The following is a 25,967-nucleotide window of genomic DNA, read 5'->3' as shown; positions in this document are numbered from 1 at the left end:
CTAGAGTGACCTTAGTGTTTATTTAATAGTAACAGAATAACAGAAGAGGTATTTGGAGGTCTTCCAGTCCAACCCCATACCATTTTGGACAAATGGCTGTCCCAAGTATTCAAAGCTCTTCTTGAAACCTCCAATGATGGAGCATCCATAGCTTCTGGAGGAAGCCATTCTACTGATGCAATTGTTCTCTCTGTCAGGAAATTTCTCCTCAGTTCTAGATTGCTTCTCTCCTTGATTAGTTTCTATCCATTCCTTCTTGTCCTGCCCTCAGGTGCTTTGGAGATCCTTATTCACCTTTGGAATACTTATACAGAGAAGAGCAACAAAGATGATTAGGGGACTGAAGGCTAAAACATATAAGGAATGGTTGCCGGAATTGGGTAGTTTAATGAAGAGAAGGACAAGGGATGACATGATAATAGTGTTCCAATATCTGAGGGGCTGCCACAAAGAAGAGGGAGTCAAGCTATTCTCCAAAGCGCCTGAAGGCAGGACAAGCAACGGATGGAAACTAATCAAGGAGAAAAGCAACCTAGAACTAAGGAGAAACTTCCTGAAAGTTAGAACAGTTAACCAGTGGAACAACCTGCCTCCAGAAGCGATGAATGCTTCAACACTGGAAGTTTTTAAGAAGAGACTGGACAGCCATTTGTCTGAAACAGAATAGGGTTTCCTGCCTGAGCAGGGGGTTGGACTATATGACCTCCAAGGTCCCTTCCAACTTTATTATTATTATTAGCCAGATTGGGGGACGGGTTATTGTGAACAAAAACTGTGAGTCACCAGGCATGAATGCTGATTTGATGGCACATAATCAAACTGCTAACCATAATCAAACTACCCAAAAAAAGTAGAAGGAAATGGAGAATCAATCAGTCAATCAATGAATCAAAAAAATCTCTATTAACCCTAAGGAAATTGGAATTTGGGACACATTCTGCATTTTCCTGACTGTTGTTCTTTTGACTGTGAGAACAATTAATCAGTGGAATGGCTTTTCTCTTCCAGGGCTTTGCTAAAAGTGTACTTGCTAATAGCTGAGCTATATATGTTGTTAGCATTGCGGAAGTCCCCAAGGATGTGGTATATGACAGGGGGAAGCTCACAATACAAGTTTTGTATTGTGTTTATTTATAAATGATACTCTTACAGTCAACACAGAATAAATGAAATGCAAATCTATACTGTATGTCTTATTATAATAATAATAATAATAATAATAATAATAATATAATAATAATAATAACCCCAATAATAAATCCACTGACAATCCAAATTGCCGACTTTGCAATGACAAAGTTGAAACTGTTTCACACCTAATTTGTGAGTGCAACAAAATCGCGCAAACTGATTACAAATCTAGACATGACCGAGTTGCTAAATTAATCGACTGGGCCTTGTGTAAAAAATACGACTTGCCTGTGTCCGAAAAGTCGTGGGAACATAGGGTGGAAAAAGTTGTTGAGAATGAGAGGTTGAAGATCTTGTGGGACTTTCGAATACAGACAGATCGCCATTTGAAACACAATACGCCAGATATCGCAGTGGTAGAGAACTGAAGCATACAGCTGATTGTTATCGCTGTACCAAGAGATGCCAGAGTTGAAGAAAAAGAACTGGAAAAAATTACGAAATATCGCGACCTGGCCATTGAAACTGCACGATTATAGATGACACGTGTAACAGTGGTACCCATTGTCATCGGGGCACTGGGAACTATGTCCAAAAACTTTGCAAAACACATCAAGAAACTGCAGCTTCCTGCAATAATTCCAGCAATGTTACAAAAAACTGCGCTTACTCAGAACATCTTATATATTAAGGAGATACCTGGTTGACACCTAGGATGCTGGTGGAAACCCGTGTCAGCCATCAGCGCCAGCCAATTTGAATGTTCAGTTGACTGAGGTTCATGTTTAATGAATTAATAATAATAATAATAATAATAATAATAATAATAATAATAATAATAATAATAATAGTTGGAAGGGACCTTGGAGGTCATCAAGTCCAACCCCTGCTCAGGCAGGAAACCTGTACCATTTCAGACAAATGGCTGTCCAGTCTTTTCTTAAAAAAGTCCAGTGTTGGAGCATTCACTGCTTCTGGAGGCAGGTTGTTCCACTGGTTAATTGTTGTAACTGTCAGGAAGTTTCTCCTTAGTTCTAGATTGCTTCTCTCCTTGATTAGTTTCCATAAAGTGCACTTTGTTCAGTTTGTAATGTTGTGATAATAGAATCTTACCTTATCAATCTGATCTCTGTCGTCCCCATGTTTTCTTCTAATAGAATTGAATATTTCTCTTCTTCTTGTCCTGCAGATGAAGACCTTCTTGACGTAAACACCTATCACATGACATCTGTATGATGAACACCATCCAGGAATACAAAGTCCTCTTAAGAGACTCTTGGCTATCGAAGTATAGCTTGCTCAAACGCTGCAACAGAATTTAGATATTATTTTTTTTTAAAAAAAGAAGTTGCATTTGCTGCGGTGGCCCTTCTCCTTCATAGACCTACAAGCGCTGGCCTTGCCGGTAAAGATTTTTAGACTGCTTTTTCTTCTTGGCGCTAAACTGACAAGATGATCGACTTGAGTTTCCTTACGGATGAAGAGCAGGAGTCGATTTTGAAAGTGTTGCAGCGGGATGCGGACTTAAAGAAGATTGAAGAGGAGAGAATCAGGTAAGGGTCTCAGATAATTCCACACTGCAGGCCAAGCTGGCTTGGAATTGGGTATGTCTAATTCAGGGGTAGGCAATCTTGGCTCTTTTATGGCTTGTGGACTTTAACTCCCAGAATTCCTGAGCCAGCCATGCTGAGGGGAAAGGGAGAGGTTTCCAAGCTGAGCCATGCTGGGTCAGGAATTCTGGGAGTTGAAGTCCATGAGTCATAAAAGGGCCAAGGTTGCCTACCCCTGGTCTAGTTTAATGAAAAGAGGGGTGACATGATAGCAGTCTTACAGTATCTCAGAGGCTGCCACAAAGAAGAGGGGGTCAACCTATTCTCCAAAGCATCTGAAGGCAGGACAAGAAGTAATGGATGGAAACTCATCAAGGAGAGAACCAATCTAGAAATAGGAAATTTCCTGACAGAACAATTAATCAATTGAATGTCTTGCCTCCAGAAGTTGTGGGTGCTCCAACACTGGAGGTTTTTAAGAAGAGATTGGACAGCCATTTATTTGTCTGTTTGGCCGCATTCTTTAATTATTATGATTTTTTTTACATTGTTTCATTTTTTTTACATTTCTATTACTGTGTTTTACTAGTTATTTTTTTTAAAAAAAGTCAACCAATTAAAGATGTGACTGCAAAAAAAAGCAGCATGGAAATTATCAGTGCATATATTAAATGTGATTTTATTGAAATGATTTATGGATGTTTTCTTTGTCAGTTGTGACCTATACATTGAAGAATAATAGTCAACAATAGGCTCATTTATGACTGTGCTAAAGATTCCTTTGATTTTTATTTAGTAGTGAACATACATAAAGCACACCAACATAAAGACAAAAAGGAAACATTACTTAAACCCCAAGAATATTAACATTCATTTATTTTAACTGCAAGAAAGAAATGGAGATAATTTTATTTTCCTGCAGAGTTCAAGTTTGAGAACTGTTTCTGAAAAAAACCTGCCCCTTTTTTTGACCAGTTTTTATAATAGGACATTCTAGAGCAGAGGTGTCCGACATTGGCAACTTTAAGATGGCTGGCTGGAGAATTCTGGGAATTGAAATCCACGCATCTTAAAGTTGCCAAGATTGAGAATCCATGTTCTAGATAACTTCTAATGGAGAACACGGATTCTATGAAAGTTTTGTCTCCAGCCAAAGTCTATGACGTATCTTCTTGGTTGTAATTTTTTTGGTTTGTGGTTTTAGACTTTCCTTGCTTGAGATCTAATCTGGCCTGTGGCATTTGTCTGCATTCCATTCTTAGGACTTTTTTTGGGTGAGAGGTGAATTAAGAGCCACACAGCTAACTACATTTTAGCCTTTGCGCAAGATCTAATAAACATCTAGCAAGATGTCCCAGTCTGCTCAGTGAGCTGACGAAGAAGGGGAAAACTTTAAATTCAACCAGTAGGTCTGCAGTACTCATTGGTTTGTGAGTGTAATAACGGCATACAGATACCCAGTGGGTTTAAAGATAGGTTAAAAATAAACTGGCACTTTTGGACTCTTACCACCAAGCCACTGGCACCGTGCAGTCTGAGAAAGTGAAGTGTTGTGGTTGTGTTTACACCAGGAAAACACCCTCTGCTGTTTGTTCTAGGTTTTCTTTTGTGGCAGAAGTCTTTAGAATAGTGTGTGTGTGTGTGTGTGTGTGGTGCTTTTTCTGCTTTAAACTCTGCATGTCAGCTAATCTGAGCATGTAAACTGAGAAGAAAAAACAATGATCTGGTTGATGCACAATTCTCAATCTAGATTCTGCGGGTATACCTTTAGTGCAGTGGTTCTCAACTTGTGGGTCGGGACCCCATTTGGGGTCGAACGACCATTTCACGTGGGTCGCCAAACAACGCAGTCCGCCATTTTTTTCCTGCTTTTCCTTAGCTGTGCTATTCCCTTTTATTCTATTGGCTTTTGAAAGCCAATAGAATAGACTCTCTTGAATAGAGTCGAATTCTATTGGCTTTCAAAAGCCAATAGGAATTGTCCAGGCTGTCTCTGCCCTGCTGAGCCCACCAAAAGTCCCATTCTGCAAACAGTGCTGCACCAGTTGAGTAGTCCTCGACTTACGACCAGTTGAGTAGTCCTTGACTTACGACCGGTTGGGGGTCGCGGCATTAAAAAGGTTGAGAACCACTGCTTTAGTGCTTATCTTTGTCCTCCTTGTGGACCCAGCTACAAATGAGGTTATCCAGAGAGTTGTGACTAGGTGCAGAGGTAACCGTTTGCAAAAACAGGGACATCACCAACTTCTTCCAGTTTCTACCCTGAAGCACAGCAAACAACTGAAGACCTGCTTGTTATGTTCTGCAAGAAATTTTGGATCACCTGATCTGTCTGTCTGTCTTTGTCACTCTACCTACCTACCTACCTACCTACCTACCTACCTACCTACTTATCTACCTACTGCTTACCTATCCATCCATCCATCCATCCATCCAGTGGTGGGATTCAGCCAGTTCGCATCACTTCGGAAGAACCGGTAACTAATTTTTTGTTGCCCAGGCCCAGAATGGACTTCCGGAAGCGGCATCCACACAGAGAACTGGTTGTTCACATATTTGAATCCCACCACTCCACCAATCCATCTATCTTTCTATCTACTTACCTACCTATCTACCCACCCATCTTCCTCCCTCCCTCCCTCCCTCCCTCCCTCCCTCCCTCCTTTCTTTTTCTTTCTTTCTTTCTTTTTATCATCTGTCTATCTATCTATCTATCTATCTATCTATCTATCTATCTATCTATCTATCTAATTTTAAAGCCATCCATCTATTCACTGAGCAAGGTGAGCATAACACCTTGTGGCATTTTGTAGATTGGACATTATTGTTTCTTCTAAGCAGGATAGCTCAGCGGTTAAAGACCCTGAGCTTGTCAGCTGGAAAACTGACAAGCCTGGATTTGAAACCTGAGTGCCATGTGATGGGGGTGCCCCAGCTCCTGTCCAGCTAGCAGTTTGAAAGCATGCAAGTTCAAGTAGATCAATAGGTACCACTTTGGTGGGAAGATCATAGTGTTCCGTGCGCCTCGGCATAAAGCCATCCTGGCCACATGTCCATGGAAGTTTCTTTGGACAATGCTGGCTCTCTTAGCTAGGAAACGGGCATGAACACCACCCCTCAGAGTTGGGCACAGCTGGACCAGGGAGACCTTTACTTTATCTTTAAGCAGGATGCAAAGGAGAGGGAAGTCAACTTGTTTGTTTGCTTATTGTATTACTCAGCTGGGCTGGGTTCCTCCTCTTTAGGAAGTCAAGGGTAAAAATAAGCTCTAAACCTTCATGTATGAGAAGTTACAGGGATTATCAGGTGGCTGGTAGAAGAGTTAGAGACGGAGAGCTTGTTTTCTCCATCTGAAGAACTGGTGAAGGAGAATTCCTGTGACCAAGTGAGCTGTAATATACAAGTCAGGAGATCTTAATTCTGCTGCTTATTGGATCAGTCTGTGATGTGTGCCAGAGTTTTAAATTTCCACTTGGCTCCTCTGCCCTGAAGGAGGAAAGGAGAAATTTAGCCATCAAACCATGTTCTAACAAGGTCTCTAAATCAGTGGTTCTCAACCTTTTTAATGCCGCGACCCCCAACCGGTAATAAGTCGAGGACTACTCAACCGGTTGTAAGTAGAGGACTACTCAACTGGTGCAGCACCATTTGCTGAATGGGACTTTTGGTGGGCTCTGCAGGGCAGAGACAGCCTGGACAATTCCTATTGGCTTTTGAAATCCAATAGAATTAGACTCTATTCAAGAGAGTCTATTCTATTGGCTTTCAAAAGCCAATAGAATAAAAGGAGTAGCACAGCTAAGGAAAAGGGGAAAAAAATGGCGGACTGTGTTGTTTGGCGACCCCCGTGAAATGGTCGTTCGACCTCAAATGGGGTCCTGACCCACAGGTTGAGAACCACTGCTCTAAATGCTAGAATACTTTATAATATATATATTCTTGGTTTGTCACTCTCTTTTTTTAACACATTTTATTGTTTTTTTAAAAAATTCATAAGAAAAAGTACTCAGGACCCACCTTGGTGGTTGGGTGGTCAAACATACAAAAGTAAAAATATACATCAACAACACAACTCAATAAATTTCACTAACCCCTCTCTATTCCCCTCAATTAACATAATACATTAAAATGTTCCATTTCTATTTTAAATTTCTATCACTATTAAACCTGTATTATAACTTTATCAGTTTACAATTACAGTAGTTTAAATTTAAAACAAAAAATTATCAGATCTAATTCTTAATCTCTCACATCCCTCATTTTATCATCAATCTCTATTTCTTCTTCCACTACACAATAGATATCCTAATAGCAATAAAATATTGATCAGCCCTATTTATATGTAATCCCAAAGTCAATCCATGTCTTTAAAATAACGAAATAATATTAAACCTTAATTCATTCAAATTCATTAAACAAAATTCAAATTTTCTCCAATTACTTATCATGTCTTTTGATCGTTGTTTTGAGATCTTAATTGGGCTTCTTATGTTCAGGCAGTCCTTGACTTACAACAGTTCATTTAGTAATAAATGTAGATAATGCCTTTTGTCTAATCCAAGAAGTCAATTTATCCATTTCAGCCAAATCTGTCAACTTCAACAACCATTCCTTCCTAGTGGCTAGCGTCAAGTCTTTCCATGCATAAAATAACCTCGCTACAGTAATCATATATTGAAATAAAATTTAATGAAAATTAATTGGTTGGCTGTTCACTTGTTTCAGGATTTTTTTTGCACTGTAGTGTTCATTTGTGGGAAGCATTTTTGGGGTGCATTAAGGGTTTTAGAGATGGGCCAATCAGAACAGATTCATCATCTCCGGCTAATATGGCCATTAATTGGAAAAATACGTGTTGTCAGTTTTGGTCAAATATCTATTTCCACTTGTATACACTCTAAAACATATTCATTCCTTTTATTCGATTTATATAGCTTCCGATCATGCAACTGCTTGTCTGAACGGCAGTCAGAAAATTAAACCAACGAAACATGAATAAATAAGGGTAACTAAGAATAAAACAACTATAGCACAATTGAATCCCAATCTTAAACCATACAATTCCAGTCGTGTCAGAAATAAGCCTTTATAGCTAAGACTATTTAACCAACAGCAGACAGAAAGCATGAATTCTAACCAATAAAAGTTGTCCAAACACAAATGAGGTATAAAGTTTCAGAAATCCTTGACCTTTTCATCACTCCTTCTAACAATTGATTTAAGGTTAGGATTAACAGCAGGCCCGTAAAGATAGACATTGCTGTTAACAGGTGGAATTTTTGTCTTATGACCAGTCATATTTATTCAGAGGGTGTTCCATAACTGCAGGTAGAAAGAATCACATTGTGGTAAGACAGAGGAGGTGGTTTAAAAAAGAAAAGTCCCATTGATATGCATTGGGCAATTCCAGTTAAACAATATCTTCATGGAAACCTATTGGATTGGCAAAGAAAAAAGAGCAAATATTTGAATTCTCTGGAACTTAAAAACATACTTAGAAAATTAGTTAAAATATATTATTTGTTTGCTCTCAGACCTATCCTATTCTGGTTGCAATATACAGATTAGTCCTTACTTAATGACCTGTCGGTTAGTGACTGTTCAAAGTTACGACGGACCCCGCCCAAAAGGTACATACGACCTGGTTCCATAGTTCCTCATTCATTCATTCGTTCATTCTCTAGTTCTACTGAATTACAGTTAAGCTTTTCTTGGTTCCCTACAACCCCAATATAATAACCACCATATTTTTCATTATTTTTCTAGGAATTTACCTGAAAAAGTAAAGAACGATGCCCAGGTCAAGAATATGAGCGGGCAGTGGTTTTATGAAGCCAAGTCAAAGAGACACAAAGAGAAAATACAGGGAGCTGATATTATCCGAGCATCAATAAGAAGGAAGCCCTTGACAATAGGTATGTCAATTTGAAAAAGAAAAAAGAAAAAGAAACATGGCTTTTTGAAAAAGGAAAAATGTTTGTTTAGGCAGATCTTCCGTCAAGAACACACTGTGTTATGGTTAAAATGAGGAAGAGCTTTCAGTGGTCTGGATTCAAGTCAGTTTTCTTCCAGCCTTCAGCCTTTTAAATGTTTGGGACCTCAACTCCCATGTTTGAACTGAATTCCAAGCCAGCACAATCAGTCGCTCTCCCTAACTGGAGAATCTACCTATCTACCTGCCTGCCTGCCTGCTTGCTATCTGTCTGTCTGTCTGTCTCTGTTGGTCTGTCTGTCTGTCTGTCTGTCTGCTTGCCTGCCTGCTTATTTATCTACTTGCCTACCTATTTACTAGGTACCTATCTATTGACCTAGCCACCCATTTATCTACCCCACTACCTGTTTGTCTGTTTGCCTACCTGCCTCTCTACTACCTGCCTGCCTCTCCACCTGCCTGCCAGCCTATCTGTCTGCCTACCTGCTTGCTTGCTTATCTAACTGCCTACCTTCCTGCCTCTCTACCTACCTGCCTGCCTCTTTATTACCTTCCTGCCTCTCTACTTACCTGCCTGCCTCTCTACTTACCTGCCTGCCTCTCTACCTACCTTCCTGCCTCTCTACTACCTTCCTGCCTCTCTACTTACCTGCCTGCCAGCCTATCTACCTACCCACCTGTCTGACTACCTGCTTGCTTGCTTATCTGTCTGCCTGCCTCTCTACCTACCTGCCTGCCTGCCTACCTACCTACCTGGCCACTCACTCTCCAAGCAACCCAGAATCAGTGGAAGTCAATATATTAAATGAAGACTCTCTCCCTCAATGAAAATGCTTAGATGACTTATCCACACTCCATCTTGTTCAAGAAATAACTGGGTGTCTGCAGAACAACTAATTTATCTTAAACGGGTAGTCCTCAAATTATGACCAAAATTGGGACCAGAGAGTTTGTTGTTAAGCAGAGTGGTCACTAAGACTGTACCTGATTTTATAACCTTTTTGCTGAGGTTGTTAAGTGAGCCACCAAGCGACTGTGATTTGCAATCTCCCGCCGGCTTCCCCATTGACTTTGCTTGTCAGAAACCAGTTAGGAAGGTTAAAGATGGCGATCATATGACCCCGGGATGCTGCAGCCATCTTAGATAACCTGCACCTGAATTTCGATCACATGACTGGAAATGCCCCGATAGTGATAAGTGCACGGACAGATTGTGTCACTTTTTTCAGTGCCGTTGTAACTTCAAACCATCGCCAAATGAAGTTGAGGACTACCTGTATAACAAACTTTCACAGGTCATTATTTCATTATTTTGAAAAGTGCTGCAAGTTTGTAGAGCATTTCATATTTTAAAAATGATGCCTTTCTTAACAATAGGCTAGAATAAAATTACCGAAGCGTCAGTTAGGATGTAGAATCTCAAATGTATTGAAAGTAATAAACAGTAGTGATGTTCCTGTTTCATCTTTCATGTTGATCAGGAAAGAAAGTGTCGTTAAAACGTGCAGGTTCAAAGTGTATGTATGAGTGGACAAAACAAAAGCTAATTTTCTCCCGTTTTCTGTCTCTGTCTTATATTTTAGCTGAGCTGAGTCAGAGTAAGTTGGGCAATGCCAAAAGCAGCTGGGTGAACAATGTCAACAAAGAGATCTTTGTGTCACCAGAACAGTTGGGTGTCATACAAGATAAGGAAGACGAGTCCAAATCTAACCACAGGTTAGACATCGCCTGACATTTGCGGATTGTCTATATTACCTATGATCAGATATAAACTTGTTTAGAAAATTACCTGCCGTGCAGTGGTGGGATTCAGCCGGTTCGTAACACTTCGGCAGAACCGGTAGCTAATTTTTTGTTGCCCAGGCCCAGAATGAACTTCCAGAAGTGGCATCCACACAGAGAACCGGTTGTTCACATATTTGAATCCCACCACTGCTGCCATAGACTACCCCTGTTCAGAATTTAATTCATTGGGGCACCAGTGTTTTATTTATGCTTTAATTTCATTCCATAATAAGCTTCGTTACAAGTGCATCCGGCCCTGTCAGGTTCTGTAATGGCTTTATTTGACTGCCAGGTGCAAGAAGTCAGGAGCCAGGATAGACTTCACATGTACTACAAGTTTTATTTCATGCTACCTATACACAAGGTCTCCAGAGATTTTCAGTCATCCAGATTATGGTGCTTTTTCACGAGGCAACTGGACTTTCTTGTTTTTCCTTTGAAGACGTTTCACTTCTCATCCCAAAAGATTCTGCAACTCCTTCCATTCCCCACCATCCAGTCAGAGCTGAAGAAGCTTCTTGGATGAGAAGCGAAACATCTTCAAAGGAAAAACAAGAAAGTCCAGTTGTCTCGTGAAAAAACACCTTTGGGATACCTAGACACAAGAATCTGAATTACTAATGGTCAAGGCGAATTGGCACCAGGTAAGAGTTCAAAGGGTGGGGGGCGGACTTAAGTCTCTTACATAAGCTTAGAGCAGGGGTCTTCAAACTTGACCCTTTTATGACTTGTGGACTTCAGCTCCCAGAATTCCTCAGCCAGCGTGCCTGGCTAAGGAATTCTGGGAGTTGAAGTCCACAAGTCATAAAAGGGCCAGGTTTGAAGACCCCTGGCTTAGAGATTCCAAAGTGATGATGCATTTGACCCCATCCTCAAACTCAGCCTGGTCATCTCCTATATTAACCCAGGTTTGAATTTCTACTCAGAGGTGGAATCTTGGGCAGTTTCTTTCAGTCTAGCCTACTTCCCTGATTTATGAGGAAAAAAAGCAAGAGAATCTGTGTTTCCCTTAATCCTACCCCTTGTTCATTACACAATCAAAATGACTTACCCTTTAGAATTCTACAGAAAATTGTAACATTTTCAGACTAATGGGTATTAGATAACCCGTGCCCCACTGGGTTATCATTTCAGAAATATTTCCTTAGTTAAACCGATAAACAGAATGAGCAGGGGAGAGCAAAAAAGCAGTAGGACTTGCAGTGACTTTTGACTTCCTGGCGGCTTCCCCATTGAGTTACCTTGTGGGAAACTTGCAGATAAGTGGCTACTGCTGGGTGGGGAGGGAGTGGAGAATTGCGAGATTGGCTGGGAAACCGTCACAGAACACTGAAAATGACAATCATATGTCTACAGCAACAATTGACCAGCAGTGCAGTAGCAGCCAGAACTGTAGCGGCCACAATATTTTTATAAAAGGGTTTACAAGTGAAAGGTCTTTCTTTCTTTCTTTCTTTCTTTCTTTCTTTCTTTCTTTCTTTCTTTCTTTCTTTCTTTCTTTCTTTCTTTCTTTCTTTCTTTCTTTCCTCTCTCTTTCTCCCCCCCCCGAACTGTGGAAAAACAGTTATAAGGTTTTTCCTTCCTTCCTTCCTTCCTTCCTTCCTTCCTTCCTTCCTTCCTTCCTTCCTTCCTTCCTTCCTTCCTTCCTTCCTTTTTCATGAAAAATATATATAGGATATTTTTCCACTGCATTTTCTCCTACAGATATTCCAAAACTAGAAATAAATGTGCCCAGGATTATGTTTCTCTGTCTCTCTGTCTCTGTCTCTGTCAGTCTGTCTCTCTGTCTCTCTCTCTCTCTCTCTCCCTCCCTCTCTCTCTCTCTCTCTGTGTGTACACACCACTTTTGTTTGAGGTGAGGGAGGGCTGTGCTTCTCCCTCTAGTAATATTTACTTGTCTTTCTGTGGGTGGAAGGAGAAAAGTAATCTTAAGGTAAAAGGTATTTAAGATACAGCATTAAAAGTAAAAGCCCACATAATTGGAATTCTTTTAGGAATGGATCATCTGAGACACTTTTTGTCATCCCTAAGGCTGGCATACATTTAGTTGGATTATTAAACATTTGTTTTTCAGTTCCTCCTCTCTTTTGTGCAGTCACGCCTGCTTTCATTGTGTGGGCACATTATAATATCTTCAAGGTATGGTGGAATATCCAGAGAATTTTTAAAAGGAGGGTAAAATTTACTCCACAATTATTTTTGTTAGGTATAGTTATTGATTGTGATACAAAGGAGGTTATATTGATGTTAAATTTGATTACAGCTGCGAGGCTGTTAGTAGGACAATATTGGAAGAAGGAATCTTTGCCTACATTGCAGGAATGGTTTCTTAAAGTGTCTCATTTGGCGGAAATGGCAAAGATTTCGGCTTTCTTAAAGGGACAAACGCAAGAGAAATTTCTTGCCGTTTGGGATAAATGGATAAAATTCATACAATTTAAATTTGATATAAAAAAATACTATATAGTTTTTTCATAATTTTTAACTCTCTCTCTATATATATATTCTATTTTATATTCTCTTTTTTTATAAACATAATTTTTTTTAACTTTTTTTAATTAAGCCTATATTCTGCTCTGGGAGGCCCTGGGGGGGTGGGGGAAGGGGGGGTTTGGGTAGGGGTGGGGGAAGGGGGGTTTTGTTGGATAATGTTTGTTTTTTATTTGTATATATTGTTTTTTGTTTTTGTATTGTCTTTTATTTTCTGTAAAATTTATAAAACTTTTTAATAAAAAAAAATACCTTCAAGGTATTAGGTGTTGTCCTGTACATACTTATTTTATTTTATTGTTTTGTTTTGTTTTGTTTTATTATTTTATTTTATTTTTATTATTTTTATGTGTTTGAGTGAGTGTTGATTCCAGGAGATTACCGGGCGAGTACCTGCAGTTTTCAAGGTTTTTCAAAAAAGTTTTGCCATTGCCTTCTTCTTAGGGCTGAGAGAGAGGGACTGGCCCAACATCACTCAGTGTAGAAGAGGAAGAGGAAGAGCTGGGGTGGAGTTATGAGAGTCATCAGTCTGGCATCATTACATCGCCACAAGTGATCCAAGTCCAGCCTCCCTTGAATTCCATTGATTCTTATCTGGCGCCAATTTCGTACTGACTGTTAACTGACTAGATTCTTGTGTATACAGGTTGAGCAGTAAATCTTCTGAACTAGAACTTAATGTGTGATCCTGATTCCTTCTGCCTGACACCCAGCTGGCTTTGTGTGAATCTGGCTTCCCCATTGACTTTGCATGTCAGAAGGTCACAAAAGGGGAATCACATGACCCCAGGACACTGCAACCGTCATAAATATGAGTCAACCTAGAACTAAGGAGAAATTTCCTGACAGTTGGAACAATTAATCAGTGGAACACCCTGCCTCCAGAAGTTGTGAAAGCTCCAACACTGGAAGTTTTAAAGAAAAGACTGGACAACTATTTTTCTGAAATGATATAGGCTTTCCTGCCTGAGCAGGGGGTTGGACTAGAAGACCTTCAAGATCCCTTCCAACTCTATTATTGTTGTTGTCGTTGTTATGTAAATTGCAAAGCATCTGAATTTTGATCATATGACCATGGAGACAGTCATGAATGTGAAAAACAGTCATAAAATATTCAGTGCCACTGTCACTCTGAACCGTCACTAAATGAATGATTATAAGTCAGGGACTACCTGTACCTAGGTTTCCTTAATTAAAAGTCCTGGCACTTAAGCCTGTTTAGATGGGTGACAAGATCTAAATTTCTTTTCTTATCTCTTTTTTCTTCAGTCCTAAAATGTCCAATACATTACAGAAACCCCAGGAAGGAACAAGGAAGCCAGCTCTTTCACCATCTAAGGTGAGTTATCCTTAGTATCCAGCGAAGGTAAAATGCCTAAATGAATATTTAAAAGAAGCAGAGAAAGCAACAGTCCTTTAGCAATAGCAATAGCACTTTTTCTGCAGTTCTAACTATCTGTTGAAGTCAGTACCTGTCCTGTTTGGTAGCTGTACCAAACCAGACAGTTATAGAAATTCAAATGATCTTCCATCAAATTTCCATTATAACAAACAGCCTCTTTAATGGAAGCAAGTCTTAATGAATGGAGTAACATTTATCTTCGTTAAAAAGCACTAACAGTGATTCTTGGTTAATGCAACTTTTCTCTTTCTAAAATCAGGGATATTGTCAAACCCAAAATGCTTATCAGCTTTATCCAGAATGACCAGTGATTGCAGTTGAGATACAAAAGCGTTTGGAGGGCTTTATTTTCTCTGTTGTTCTTTCTTTCCATGTTTTTAAACCATATAAATTAAACCGTTCCAGCAAAGGAAAAATCCGTTTAATGACTCATCTGGACCAGAAGATAATGCCAAAACTGAGTACTCGGAAAATGGAATGGTTAATTCATCGGAAACCACAGAGGAAGGTGAAGATTTTTTTTAAAAAAAATTATCTGCACAGTTTCTGTAGAATAATCAAAACCTTAAACAAATGTTACAATCTATTTTGGTATCATATTAGCAAGTCCTACTTTACAAAGTTATTTAGCAAAAGTAATGTGTGGAATGGGGGTGGTTTGGATATAATGGGCGAAATTGTGCAGTACAAAATGATATTAAGATACCTCCTGTCTCTATAAAATCATAGCAATTATATGATTGTGTTTTTGTTTATTCAGTGTTTTTGCATTTGGGCTCTTTTATCAGCGCTTCGCAAATAATTGCAATTTACAACGTATTGTGCTGGAAACTGGTTTATTTCTGGTTTTCAGCAAAAATGCCTGTGGATTTGCTTAATGACCCTCACATTCTCAATTAATAACCAGGGCATTCATCAAACCACTGCCATAAAAAAGGTTGTTAAATCTGGTGCAATGACAGGACGGCCCGCTCAGTGACCAGCACAACTTATAACCATAATTCCAGGTTCAGATATGGTTGTTAAGTTGAAGCCAGATTACACTTACCAGAACTGTTTCAAAGAGTTGATTATGCAGTATTGTTGGAGTAGAGTAATCATTGATCCATATATTGGATGTAGGATCATCTACTCCTCCTATTCCTCCTCCTTCTCTCCCCCCCTTCTCCTCCTTGTCTTTGTTGATTCCTGGCAACCGCTTAGACTAGTCCAGGGGTAGGCAACCTTGGCCCCTTCATGACTCGTGGACTTCAACTCCCAGAATTCCTGAGCCAGCATGGCTGAGCTTGGAAACCTCTCCTTGTCCCCTCAGCATGGCTGGCTCAGGAATTCTGGGAGGTGAAGTCCACAAGTCATAAAAGAGCCAAGTTTGCCTACTCCTGGACTAGTCCCTGCAGTTTTCTTGGCAAGATTTCAGATGTGGTTTGCCATTCCCTCCTTCCTAGGGCTGAGAGAGAGGGACTTTCTCCAAGGTGATTAATCTGGCTTTGGGCCTAAAGCAGTACTAGAACTCATGGTCTTCTGGTTTCTAGAACCGCTATATCAAGCAGGCTCTCCATGTGCCAATTAGCCAGATTTTACAAGCATGCCACAAGAAACAAAAGCTACTTAAAATATGTTTGGGTTTCCTATATTTAAAAAAATCTTTTTCACTCTGACCTTAAGCCAATATTTTTTTTCTTGATCCGAAGCCTAGCCTTAGTATGCAGCAAAATTGGACAAACGGACTTGCCTTGTATTGAAGAGGTCACACATGGAATTGTTCACCTTATACGCTGGAAACTACCAGTATTTCCGGCATATAAGACAACTCGGCATATAAGACCACCCCCGTCTTTGGCGCCGATTTCAGCGCTCGCGGAAGTCATCTTATACGCCGGCATTTACGGTAACATAATAAAAGTAATTCTGATTTTACTATTCCTATAGAATAAAGTTAAATCTTAAGCCATGTGACTTTGCACCCTTAGAAAGTATTTAATAAGCAGTTTAGCATCAATTCTTTTTCAGACCTATCATAATACATGGCTAGCTAGGGAATTCTGGGAGTTGAAGTCCACAAGTTTTGAAGTAGCCCAGTTTGGAGACCCCTGGTCTAAACCGTTAAGCAGTTCTTATCTGCAGTTTGTTTATAACCTTTTCTTTATATGTGTGTATCTCTCTTTCTTTCTCTCTCATTCACCTCCCGTAGAAAACCAACGCAGAGCAAATTTACCGAACTACAGCAGAGCAGAAGCATCGGCACAACCTTCTGTAGAGTTTAGGCAGACGGGAAAACTGCCTGTACCCAAAGCGAGGAAGAATGTCCACAAGACCTCAGATGCCAACTTGCAGAATAAAGATTCCTTATCTAAAGCATCTAAAAGGATCAAGCAGGTCAATAGCCAAGGAAGGCCGCCCAAGAGCATCCTCAAACGAAGCTCAAGTTCAAGTTCCACAGATTCTGAAGTGTTGCGTCTTAGTCAAACCTTGGAACCGTCTAACAAAAGTGGGCTGCCAACCTCCACCATCCTTGAAGATGTTGCAGAGAAGAGCTGTCCCTCAGGAGAAGACTATTCTCAAAACTCACTGGACAGACTAAAGCAGGTCAGGTTCTCCTCCAGTGTAAGTAAGAATGAACGTCCACCAAACCTTGAGTTGCACGAGGGCAAAGAACTTGGGGAGTTCAACTTGCTAGATACCAACTCCACTAAAGCCGGTGAGAATGAAGTAAATTATTTGGACAGTCCATCTTTTCCAGCAAAGCCAGCACGGTCCTATTCACCAGCTTTAGATGGTAACGTGAAGGATGGACAAGAATCTCGAGACGGAAAAACACGTTCAGGTTCTTACAGCTTGAATGACTCAAATCTGCCATCGTTGGTGAAAAGTCCTCCTGCAGAAGCTGCACTTCCAGGGGAACCATCCAGGCAGATGGGTCCCAGCACCATGGACAATGAAACTCTTCCAAGCGTGACTCAGCCCAAAACTAAGCAGCTGAATCCTGAGCCTTGTGACGCCACACAAGGCAGCACTGGTAAGAAGTACAATGAAGCCAATGAGATAACATCTAATCAAATTGCCACTCTTGTTTCATCCTATCTTCAGCCTTGTTTTTAGGAGTATGATAGTCCAGGAAGTCCTCAATTTACAGCCATTCATTTCATGACCGTTCAACGGTGCTAAAAAAAGTGACTTATGAACATTTTTCGCATGTAACAACCCTTGCAGCATCCCTGTGTCACGTGATCAAAATTTAAACGCTTAGCAACTGGCATGTACTTATGACAGTTGAAGTGTCCCAGGCTCATGTGGTCATCTTTTGTGACCTTTTGACAAGCAAAAGTTAATGGAGAAGCCATATTCACTTAGCAACCGTGTTACTAACTTAACAACTGTGGTGATTCACTTAACAACTGTGGCAATAACGATCGGAAAATGGGACAAAATTCACTTAACAACTGTCTTGCTTAGCAACAGAAAGTTTGGGCTGAATTGTGGTCGTAAGCCGAGGCCTACCAGTGCTTTTAGTATCTTTGCCTTTTTGTTAATTTCTCATCATCATATTGTTGTGTACTTGCTAATTATTTTATTCAGGATGCATTAAACAATGATGGAAATAGCAGCAACATTGTACAACAGAATTAGAATTAGCAAGTTATTATACTTAAGGAGACTTGGTTTATTTTTCATGTAGCTGGTAAGTAATAAGACTTGGAGGAAGATTTTGCTGTGGTGGTTGAGAGGTCCACGCTAGGATTCCAGAATCTGAACTTAAAATAGAAAAGTCCTTCTTTATTCCAATTGTGCATCTTGTTTTCTAATTTTTGGCAAACGGTTGTTTATTGTTTAGTGTGGACAAACTGGTTTCTTTCCATAGCTTGTGGCCAAACTGTCAGGCACAAGTATTCAGGGACAGGAGTTGCATTCAAAGTACTTCAAGTTTATTCCATGCTACCTATACACAAGAATCTGGTCTACTAATGGTCCAGGCAAATTAGCACTAGATAAGAGTCAGTGGAATTTAAGGAGGGCTGGACTTCGGTCTCTTGTGACTTTGTTGTGACTCCAAACTGATTACGCATTTGACCTCGCCTACAAGCTCTGTCTGGTCATCTCCTACATCGACTTTGACCAGGAATTTTAAATCTTTCATCTAAAATACCAAGGCATTGGCTATATTTGGTTTGATGATGAGAAGGCTAATGGGAGACATGATAGCAGTCTTCAAAGCTTAAAAAGCTGTCCCAAAGTAAGCATGGGTTTAATTTAAAGAGTAGGTCAAGAATCAATAGGCGAAAGCTTTATAAAGAGACTCAAACTTGAAATGAGGAGGAATTTCTTGACTGTAAGAGTTACAAAGCAATGGAACAGCTTGACTTCTGGAAGTATAGGGCCTTCATCGCTGGAGGTTTTCCAACGAAATTTGGATAACTATTTGATCTAGTTGTTAAGGCACCTGCGGGAGACCATGAATTCAAGTCCTGCCTTGGCCATGAAAGCCATCTGGGTGATCTTGGGCCAATCACCGGGCGACTGTGAGTTCTGGTCCCATCTTAGACATGAATGCCATCTGGGTGATTTTGGGCCAATCACCAGGAGACAATGAGTTCTAGTCCTCATTAGGCATGAAAGCCAGCTGGGTGACCTTGGGCCAATCACTCTCTCTCAGCCAAACACACCTCACAGCTGTGTTTGCAGTAAAAAGAGGAGGAAAGTACATTGGCTCTGTTCACTGCCTTGAGTTATCTGTAAAAATAATAAAGGTGGGATATAAATAAAAAATAAAATAAATGATATAAGGAGGCTCTCTTTTCTGAGCAGGGAGTTTGAAGACACTTCAACCCCTATGATTTTAGAATCCTTCTACAAAATGTACTAACAGCTGCATTTTCAAAACAGATTAGCAGGTTGTTCAAGACTTCTGCTGGATACGAACATTTATACATGTCTGAAGAATTTGTATAGGGAAAAATACTTTCCTGTTGGCATCTTAGATCTGCTAGAGCTACAGGTAGTCCTCGACTTACAGCCATAATTGGGACTGGAAAAATTGTCATTGAGCAGTGCAGTCATTAATCACGTGACTGCCACCATTTTTAATAAGCTTATTGATACAGTTGTTAAGCAAATCATGTGGTAATTAAGCGAGATATCATATGATTGCTATATGTGACCTTCCCTGCTGGCTTTCCCATGGACTTTGGTTATTGGAAGCATGCTGTGTATGTGTGTGTGTACAAATGCGATCAGGTGACCCTGGTTGCTGCAACATCATAAATGCGAACCGGTTGCCAAGCATTTGGATCGTGATCATGTGACTGTGGGGATGGTCACGAGTGCAAGCCCTGGTTGTGCATCGTACTCCTGTTAGAAGCACTGAGGCCGGTGGAAGGATTAGCCACTGACAGCTGGGAGCTCCTGTCATGCCCTGGCAGGAGCTGGAGCAAAGGACAGGAGCTCACCCCGTCCCATGGCAGCACTCAGGTCTCAAACGCAACCCATCATCCTAAACATGGGACCCACCATGCTTCTGCAAGCACTGGTTTTAAGTAGCTTTTTCGGTGCTGTTGTAATTTCAAACAGTCGCTAAAAAACGGTCATAAGTCAAGGACCATCTGTATATTACGAGAGGGAGTCTGTTCTTATGTGCCTGTATTCTTCCTGACTCATTAGAGTAAAGGCCATTGAAGACTTCACCCTATTTTTTCTACTTTTCGGCTGATTAAGTAATTTCTACTCATTCTAGTGTTCAGGGAGATTTTTTTTTTTTTTAAATGCAAATGCAGGATGCGGAATGTAAATAAATAACATGTGAATAGCTTTAGTTAAAAAACACTGATTATGCAGTTGGACATCCTATGTAATAATTGAAGTACAAATTTAATTGATTGGCTGATGTAAAACCCTATAAATTGGACAACATCTTTTAAAATTAGCTTTTAAAAATGCAAGCATTTTAGCTGTCGGACAATGTTTTGGGAAGTATTTGGTAGCCTGGAAAACTGCCCTCAAAGATAGTCACTTTTACAATTCAAAATACACCATCTAAAAATGAAATATATTTTTCTTTAAAGGTATATAGCAGAGCTGTGGGGAACTAGGGTGCTTTCGTGAGGTGTGGACTTCAACTCCCAGAATTCCTAAGCCAATATGGCAGGCTCAGGAATTCTGGGAGTTGAAGTCCACCTGTTGTCATAAAAGCGCCATATTTCCCCACCCCTGGTATGTAGTCAGGCCATCTAGGCAGCTTGAAATCAATTGATACCATTAATTTGGGAGGCTACCATTTTTTTTTTCTGTTTCTCAAGAAATATTGGCTGTGTCTCTTGTAGGCCAGGAGTTGCGTTTGGCTGAGGCAGAGGAAGCTGAGTTGTCAAACACCGGCTGTGCAGACCTTAAACAAGGTAAGCCTGATCTTGTGGGTCGCAGTGTTGACAAACATGCTGCTGAAAATTTGAAGGCCGCTGATGAATCCATATCCAAAGTGCTAGACTGGTTCAAAAGAAGTTCCAGTACTGCTGATAAAGAAACAGTTTTGATAACGCCTCAGCAAAGGCAATTTACAGAGGAGATGGACGCCCCAAAGTCAGTGAAATTGTCTGCAATTGGAGAAGATAAGGAGTCAAATACAGAGCTGTTAAATCTGAAATCCTCTCTGTATGAAAGAGGAGAGTCAACGAGCAAAGACTCAAGGTTCCAGGATATCTTAAAGCAACCAGAACAATTATCATTTTCAAAAAGCGAAAGTCCAAGTGAAGTGGTCCTAGGTGACCAAGCTCCTTTGAATCGAAGCAAAGAAAACGTGAATGCAGCTTCTCACAATATTCATATCAATAAGAGAACCCGTTTCCAGACCATTGATCAGAGCGAGGACAAAATGGACGAAAGCAACCGAAAAGACATATGTGAAGTTGCTTTTGAAGACAAAACATATATGGATTTGAAGAACTCTGAGGCTTCTTTCCGAAGTGGAGTGAAAAGAGAAACCAGTTCACAGATATACACTGATGGAGAGAGAGATGTTAAATCTTTCTTGGAAGAAGAAAACAGTGAGCTTAAATCTGGAGAAACTCTAAAAGATCCTGAAGGAAAGGACTGTAATTTTCAAGACACCGAAAATAAGCCCCACGCCAACAATAGAAGTAACCTGGTCCTGCAACAACATGAGTTAAGACAACCATCGGTGATAGGAGATAAGAAAAGAGTCAAGGATATGAAGGCTTTCTGGGAAGGTGGGAAGGTGACTCCAGAGCTTGGAAATAAGGAAGTTCTTACAAATGAAAATATGTCTAGTAATACACAAGAATACGGTAGGATAAAACCAGTGAGCGGATCTTCTGGATATGTAACAAGTGAATCTGACAATGAACAAAGCAAATATAATTTAGTTACCTTCAGAAAAGTTGAGCTAAGTGAGGAGGAGTCTGAGATGAAAGGTGATGATGTTACGTGTTCAGGAACGAGCAGGCCCATCCAAGGAGATAAATGTACAGAAAACCAAGATATTAATATATCTAACGAAGTACTTTCGAATGACCAGAAAAATGCTAACATTATAGGAGTGTTGAATGAGAGCAATTTGCAGCCGAGTTACAGAGTGATGGCATCTCCTAAAGAAAGTGAAAGGCCAAAAGCCACTGTTTTAGAAAAAGGGACTCTTCAGCCAAAGTCTCCTTTTAAGATTCATTCATTGAAAGAAAAAATGGATGAAGAATCCAGGTCTCAAATGCTCAACCCTTCCCAATTCCAGAGCCTGAGAAACTTTTGGGATATGGGGACTAAACCACAGAGCAAAACTGATGAGACCATCCCACAGACACATAGGAGTAGCAGCACTGGAAGTTGCACGAAAGAGTTACAAGAAAGAATTGGAAGTAGCCAAGCCATTTTGGATGATGGAAGATCTGGTTTTTCTCTTCAAGAAGAGGAAATGAAGAAACCCACTGCTAATACTTCACACCAAAGTCCTTTAGCAGAAGCCATGTTTTCCCCATCAGCAACTACAGTACCCATGCATTTAGATTATGCCCTAACAAGGGACGATGACTCATCTCCTGTGCTTCCAGGAAAGGAACATGCAGGAATAAAAGAAATTTCACCGGAAATACAGCATAATAAGGTTGTTAACAGTGGTTTTCAACCAACAGCATTGGTGGAAGAGTTCCAGGAGTCCTCTTGTCCACCAATACATGACAAAGGGATTCCATGTGTAGAGTTAGTAGGAAAGGGTCAAATGGCTCCCAATGATCAGATTCAAGAACCTAGTTTTGTCCCTTTAGGCACAAATGGAAAAGCTGGTCTTAAAACAAGTGAGGTCGTAGAGATTGTAAGTAGGACTTTGGTCCCACCAAAAGCTGCTGGTGCTGATGCTTTTAGTACGAGTTTGGAGAAATTGCTTAAGGAAACTTCTGATCTACAGGCCTCTCTCAGGCATCATATCATAATGGATGTTTCTGAACCAGCAGACCTTACATCAGAAAAAAGGGATTTTTTTAATAAGGTGATGGAGCGCAGCCATCATTCTTATCCCAGTGATCCAGAAGAGAGCAGAGAGGGGTCTCAAACAGAAGGAACTATGGAAAAACATCACTTACTCCAAACTCAGCCTGTGGAGTTCACAACCAGCATGGGAAGTTTGCCTAGATCGTTGGAAGAATTAAAACCCGTGCCTGTGAAAGTCTCTAACAAAGAGGATGGGCAAATGTATTTCAGTGATAATCGTGCTTGGGAAAAGAACTTGCTGATTCCATCCCTAGAGCTCATACAACCTGATACCTGTGGTGCAGCTCAGAACAGAACAGACTCTCCTGAAGAAGATGTTTTGGAGACGGTATCCAAAAATAACGTCCCACCAAACAGAAAATGCAGCGATTTGAACGCTAAACTCATCCATCTGTTGAAAGAATCGGCAACATGGCCCAGGACCCAGGACATTTTGGAAACATCATTTGATGATGTTCCTAAAGAGAATCAACAAAAATCGTATCAACAAATGAATGAAAAGAAAGACTTTGCTTCACTCCAAACATCCAATCATTTGAGAGAGGCTGTGGGTGAGACTGCTAAGGAAAACAAAGATACCAACAAAGACGGTAGAGTGCTGATTGTCATGCAAGATGGCACAACGGAAGTAACTAAACAATATGCAGATCCTAAGGAGAGAATCCAGGGTGAATTAGCTGGGAAGCAGCCTGTGGACACGATGGAAACAGTTGTGAAAACTATGAAACCAAAATCATACGATCCTGCAGCATTTAGAGCCAATTTAAAACAAATACTTGACGAAGATTCAACAGGGTTACTTGGAGACATAAAAATTCCTAAACTGACACATTCCTCATTACAGCCTGATCAGTCTGTGAGCTCAGCTTGTGCCAAAGATACATGGAATAGTCAGGAAGTAATTGAAAGAGTAGAAAAATCTACTGTTCCTTCTAATTCCAGACAGGTTGAATTCAAAGCCCGTTTCCAAACGTTACTCAAGGAAAACCCTGAAATCTTACCATGTAGCCAGAAAATCACAGAGAACAGCAACGGGATGCAAATAAACAAAAAGTCTACTGAGAACATAGGTTTTATCAGTTCACAGGAAACAGACTGTGGTCAAGAAGTTAATGAAACTGCAAACAACATTAGCGCACTACCCAGATTTCAGCCAAGAGAATTTAATTCTAGCTTACAGAAATTACTTAAGGAAGCTGCCCAGACACCACCTTCTCAACGTTTAAACCTTCCTCAAGAAGAAACTATAATGAAATCTGTTGTTCCGGCAAAAGATGGTCAGGCATTAAAATCTAATTTAGAAAAATTAATTTCGGAACATTTGGATCCTGCTTCTCGGCCACCCACAGTCGACTGCCAGAAAGTCACCAGCGATTCAACATCTAATTTAGATGAACAAAGGTCACCTGTAGAAATGTCGAGGGATTATCGTAGTGAACTTAAAATCCCACTTACAGAGAAGGCTTCCAAGCAAACTGACGAAGGAGCAAAGCTTTCAGAGGACATGGCCTTCCAAAAAATAATCCATCTTAGTCTAGCATCTTCAGAAACCCCATGTCTGGAAAAAGATAAGGATTTTTCTTCCACAGCCGATAAGGCAGAGGACAGAAGTATTCAAGGGAAAGAAGCAGAGTTTTCCACTTCATTAATTGATGCCAACAGAAGCCTGATGGTGGAGCGTGGATTGCAAAGGTCAAGCACCCCCCTTGCTGGAAGTCCTATCCAAAGTGGGGAAGTGGAGCTTTATCATGCCGCCCCTCCTGCTGGCGATGGCCATGATGTTGATGGAGATGCCAAGAATTGTGAATCAGATTTTTCGGACGGAAATAAATCCGTTCTGGGAAGCCAAAGAGATCCAATATGTGAGCATTTAAAAATTATTTCATTCTTATCTGGGTCTGTTTTATAAAGATTGTTAGAAAGCCACCTGGATGCTACATACTCATTCCCCCCCCCCCCAAAGCAAAGATGTCCTGACTTACAATTCAAAGGGCATAGGTTCTTTCGTCAGGATTTAAATGGAAATACATTTTACTCTAAATTAGGAAAAAAAAATGCTTATGTATTTTCTCAGTAGTTCCAGAACATCGGGCAAAAAATCTGTGCAGTAATCTAATTTATGATGGCTTCCTATCTTCCTTTTGTCCAATCAGTTAGAAGCCAGAAATGGTAGCATATGTTCTGAATAATATTTTTTAAAGGATTTCTTTATACCAGCCAGATATAAGTTTGGATCATCCTCCTACAAGATTAATTTCCTACCTTAGTTTGGCAGAGAGACATGATCAATACTGTAGACAGCCCTTTCACTTTGACAGCACAAATTGTTGGAAATTCTAAATAGTCACTTTTCCGAAGTTCGTTTTAGCTTCAGTTTAGCAAATTGAGACAACTTCACCAGAGGAAGACAAGGAAAGGGTTTATTCAGGCATTGCTTTTCAATCAATTGGAGGACTTGACTTCAGTAAACAGTTTTGAGTTAAATTTGCTCCATTGTGATTCGTAAGAGAATTGTGCCCAGCAAAGTAAATTTGAGATATCCATTTTTTTTTATTCCAAGCAATCTTGCACAGCTGGAAACGAGTGCAATATTTTATTTTATGCTTTCTCAGCTCTTCCTTCTACACCTGCTTTCTTAACATATCTGAACCACTGAGATTGCTTGCAAAAATTCCTCCTGATTAGAAGGAATGAGGAGAAACTTAAGGCGTTTCTTAAGATCAGAAGGAATGATCTTAAGAAAGTTTAAAGAAAGTTAAGGAATTTCTTAAGATCAGAAGGAATGAGGAGAAACTTAAGGAGTTTTTTAAGATCAGGAGGAATGATCTTAAGCAAGTTTAAGGGAACTTAAGGAGTTCCTTCAGATCAGAAGGAATGAGGAGGAACTTCCTAACAGAACAATAAACCCAGTGGAACAGCTTGCCTTCAGATGTGGGTGCTTCATCACTGGAGGTTTTTAAAAAAAGACTGAACAGCCACTTTTCTGAAATGGTACAGGATCTCCTGCTTGAGCAGGGGGTTGGACTAGAAGACCTCCAAGGTCCCTTCCAATTCTACTCTGACTAAATGGTTTAAAACCTTTCTGATAGTAGATGCTGCTGTCTGCTTGAATATCTACTATAACTTCAGGATGGCTTCCTGCTTTGCTTAGCTATCTGCTCTGTTCTTTAGCTCTTCCAACAGCACCAGTTCT

General features: G+C 40.2%; 1 protein-coding gene across 8 annotated transcripts in view; it reads left to right on the top strand.

The window, feature by feature from the left end:
- The window catches only part of SYTL2 (synaptotagmin like 2), a 72,861-nt gene that overhangs the window by 20,487 nt on the left and 26,407 nt on the right, over positions 1 to 25,967 (top strand). For 6 of the 8 annotated variants that reach the window (XM_039358586.1, XM_039358583.1, XM_039358585.1 and 3 more), the window contains exons 2-8: positions 2,321 to 2,684; positions 8,448 to 8,596; positions 10,197 to 10,329; positions 14,158 to 14,227; positions 14,696 to 14,798; positions 16,482 to 17,306; positions 20,605 to 24,636. In XM_039358586.1, coding sequence (XP_039214520.1) covers positions 2,584 to 2,684; positions 8,448 to 8,596; positions 10,197 to 10,329; positions 14,158 to 14,227; positions 14,696 to 14,798; positions 16,482 to 17,306; positions 20,605 to 24,636 — 5,413 coding nt within the window. In that variant the 5' untranslated portion in view covers positions 2,321 to 2,583. The remainder of the gene's footprint in view (positions 1 to 2,320; positions 2,685 to 8,447; positions 8,597 to 10,196; positions 10,330 to 14,157; positions 14,228 to 14,695; positions 14,799 to 16,481; positions 17,307 to 20,604; positions 24,637 to 25,967) is intronic. The other 2 variants (XM_039358587.1, XM_039358588.1) reach the window with 2 other exon arrangements.

This window comes from Crotalus tigris, unplaced genomic scaffold (genome assembly GCF_016545835.1).
Source record: "Crotalus tigris isolate CLP2741 ecotype Arizona unplaced genomic scaffold, ASM1654583v1 scf7180000019031.1477733, whole genome shotgun sequence".
Classification (NCBI taxonomy): Eukaryota; Metazoa; Chordata; class Lepidosauria; order Squamata; family Viperidae; genus Crotalus; species Crotalus tigris.
The sequence above is the reverse complement of the archived record's forward strand: the minus strand, read 5'-3'. Positions and strand labels throughout refer to the sequence as shown.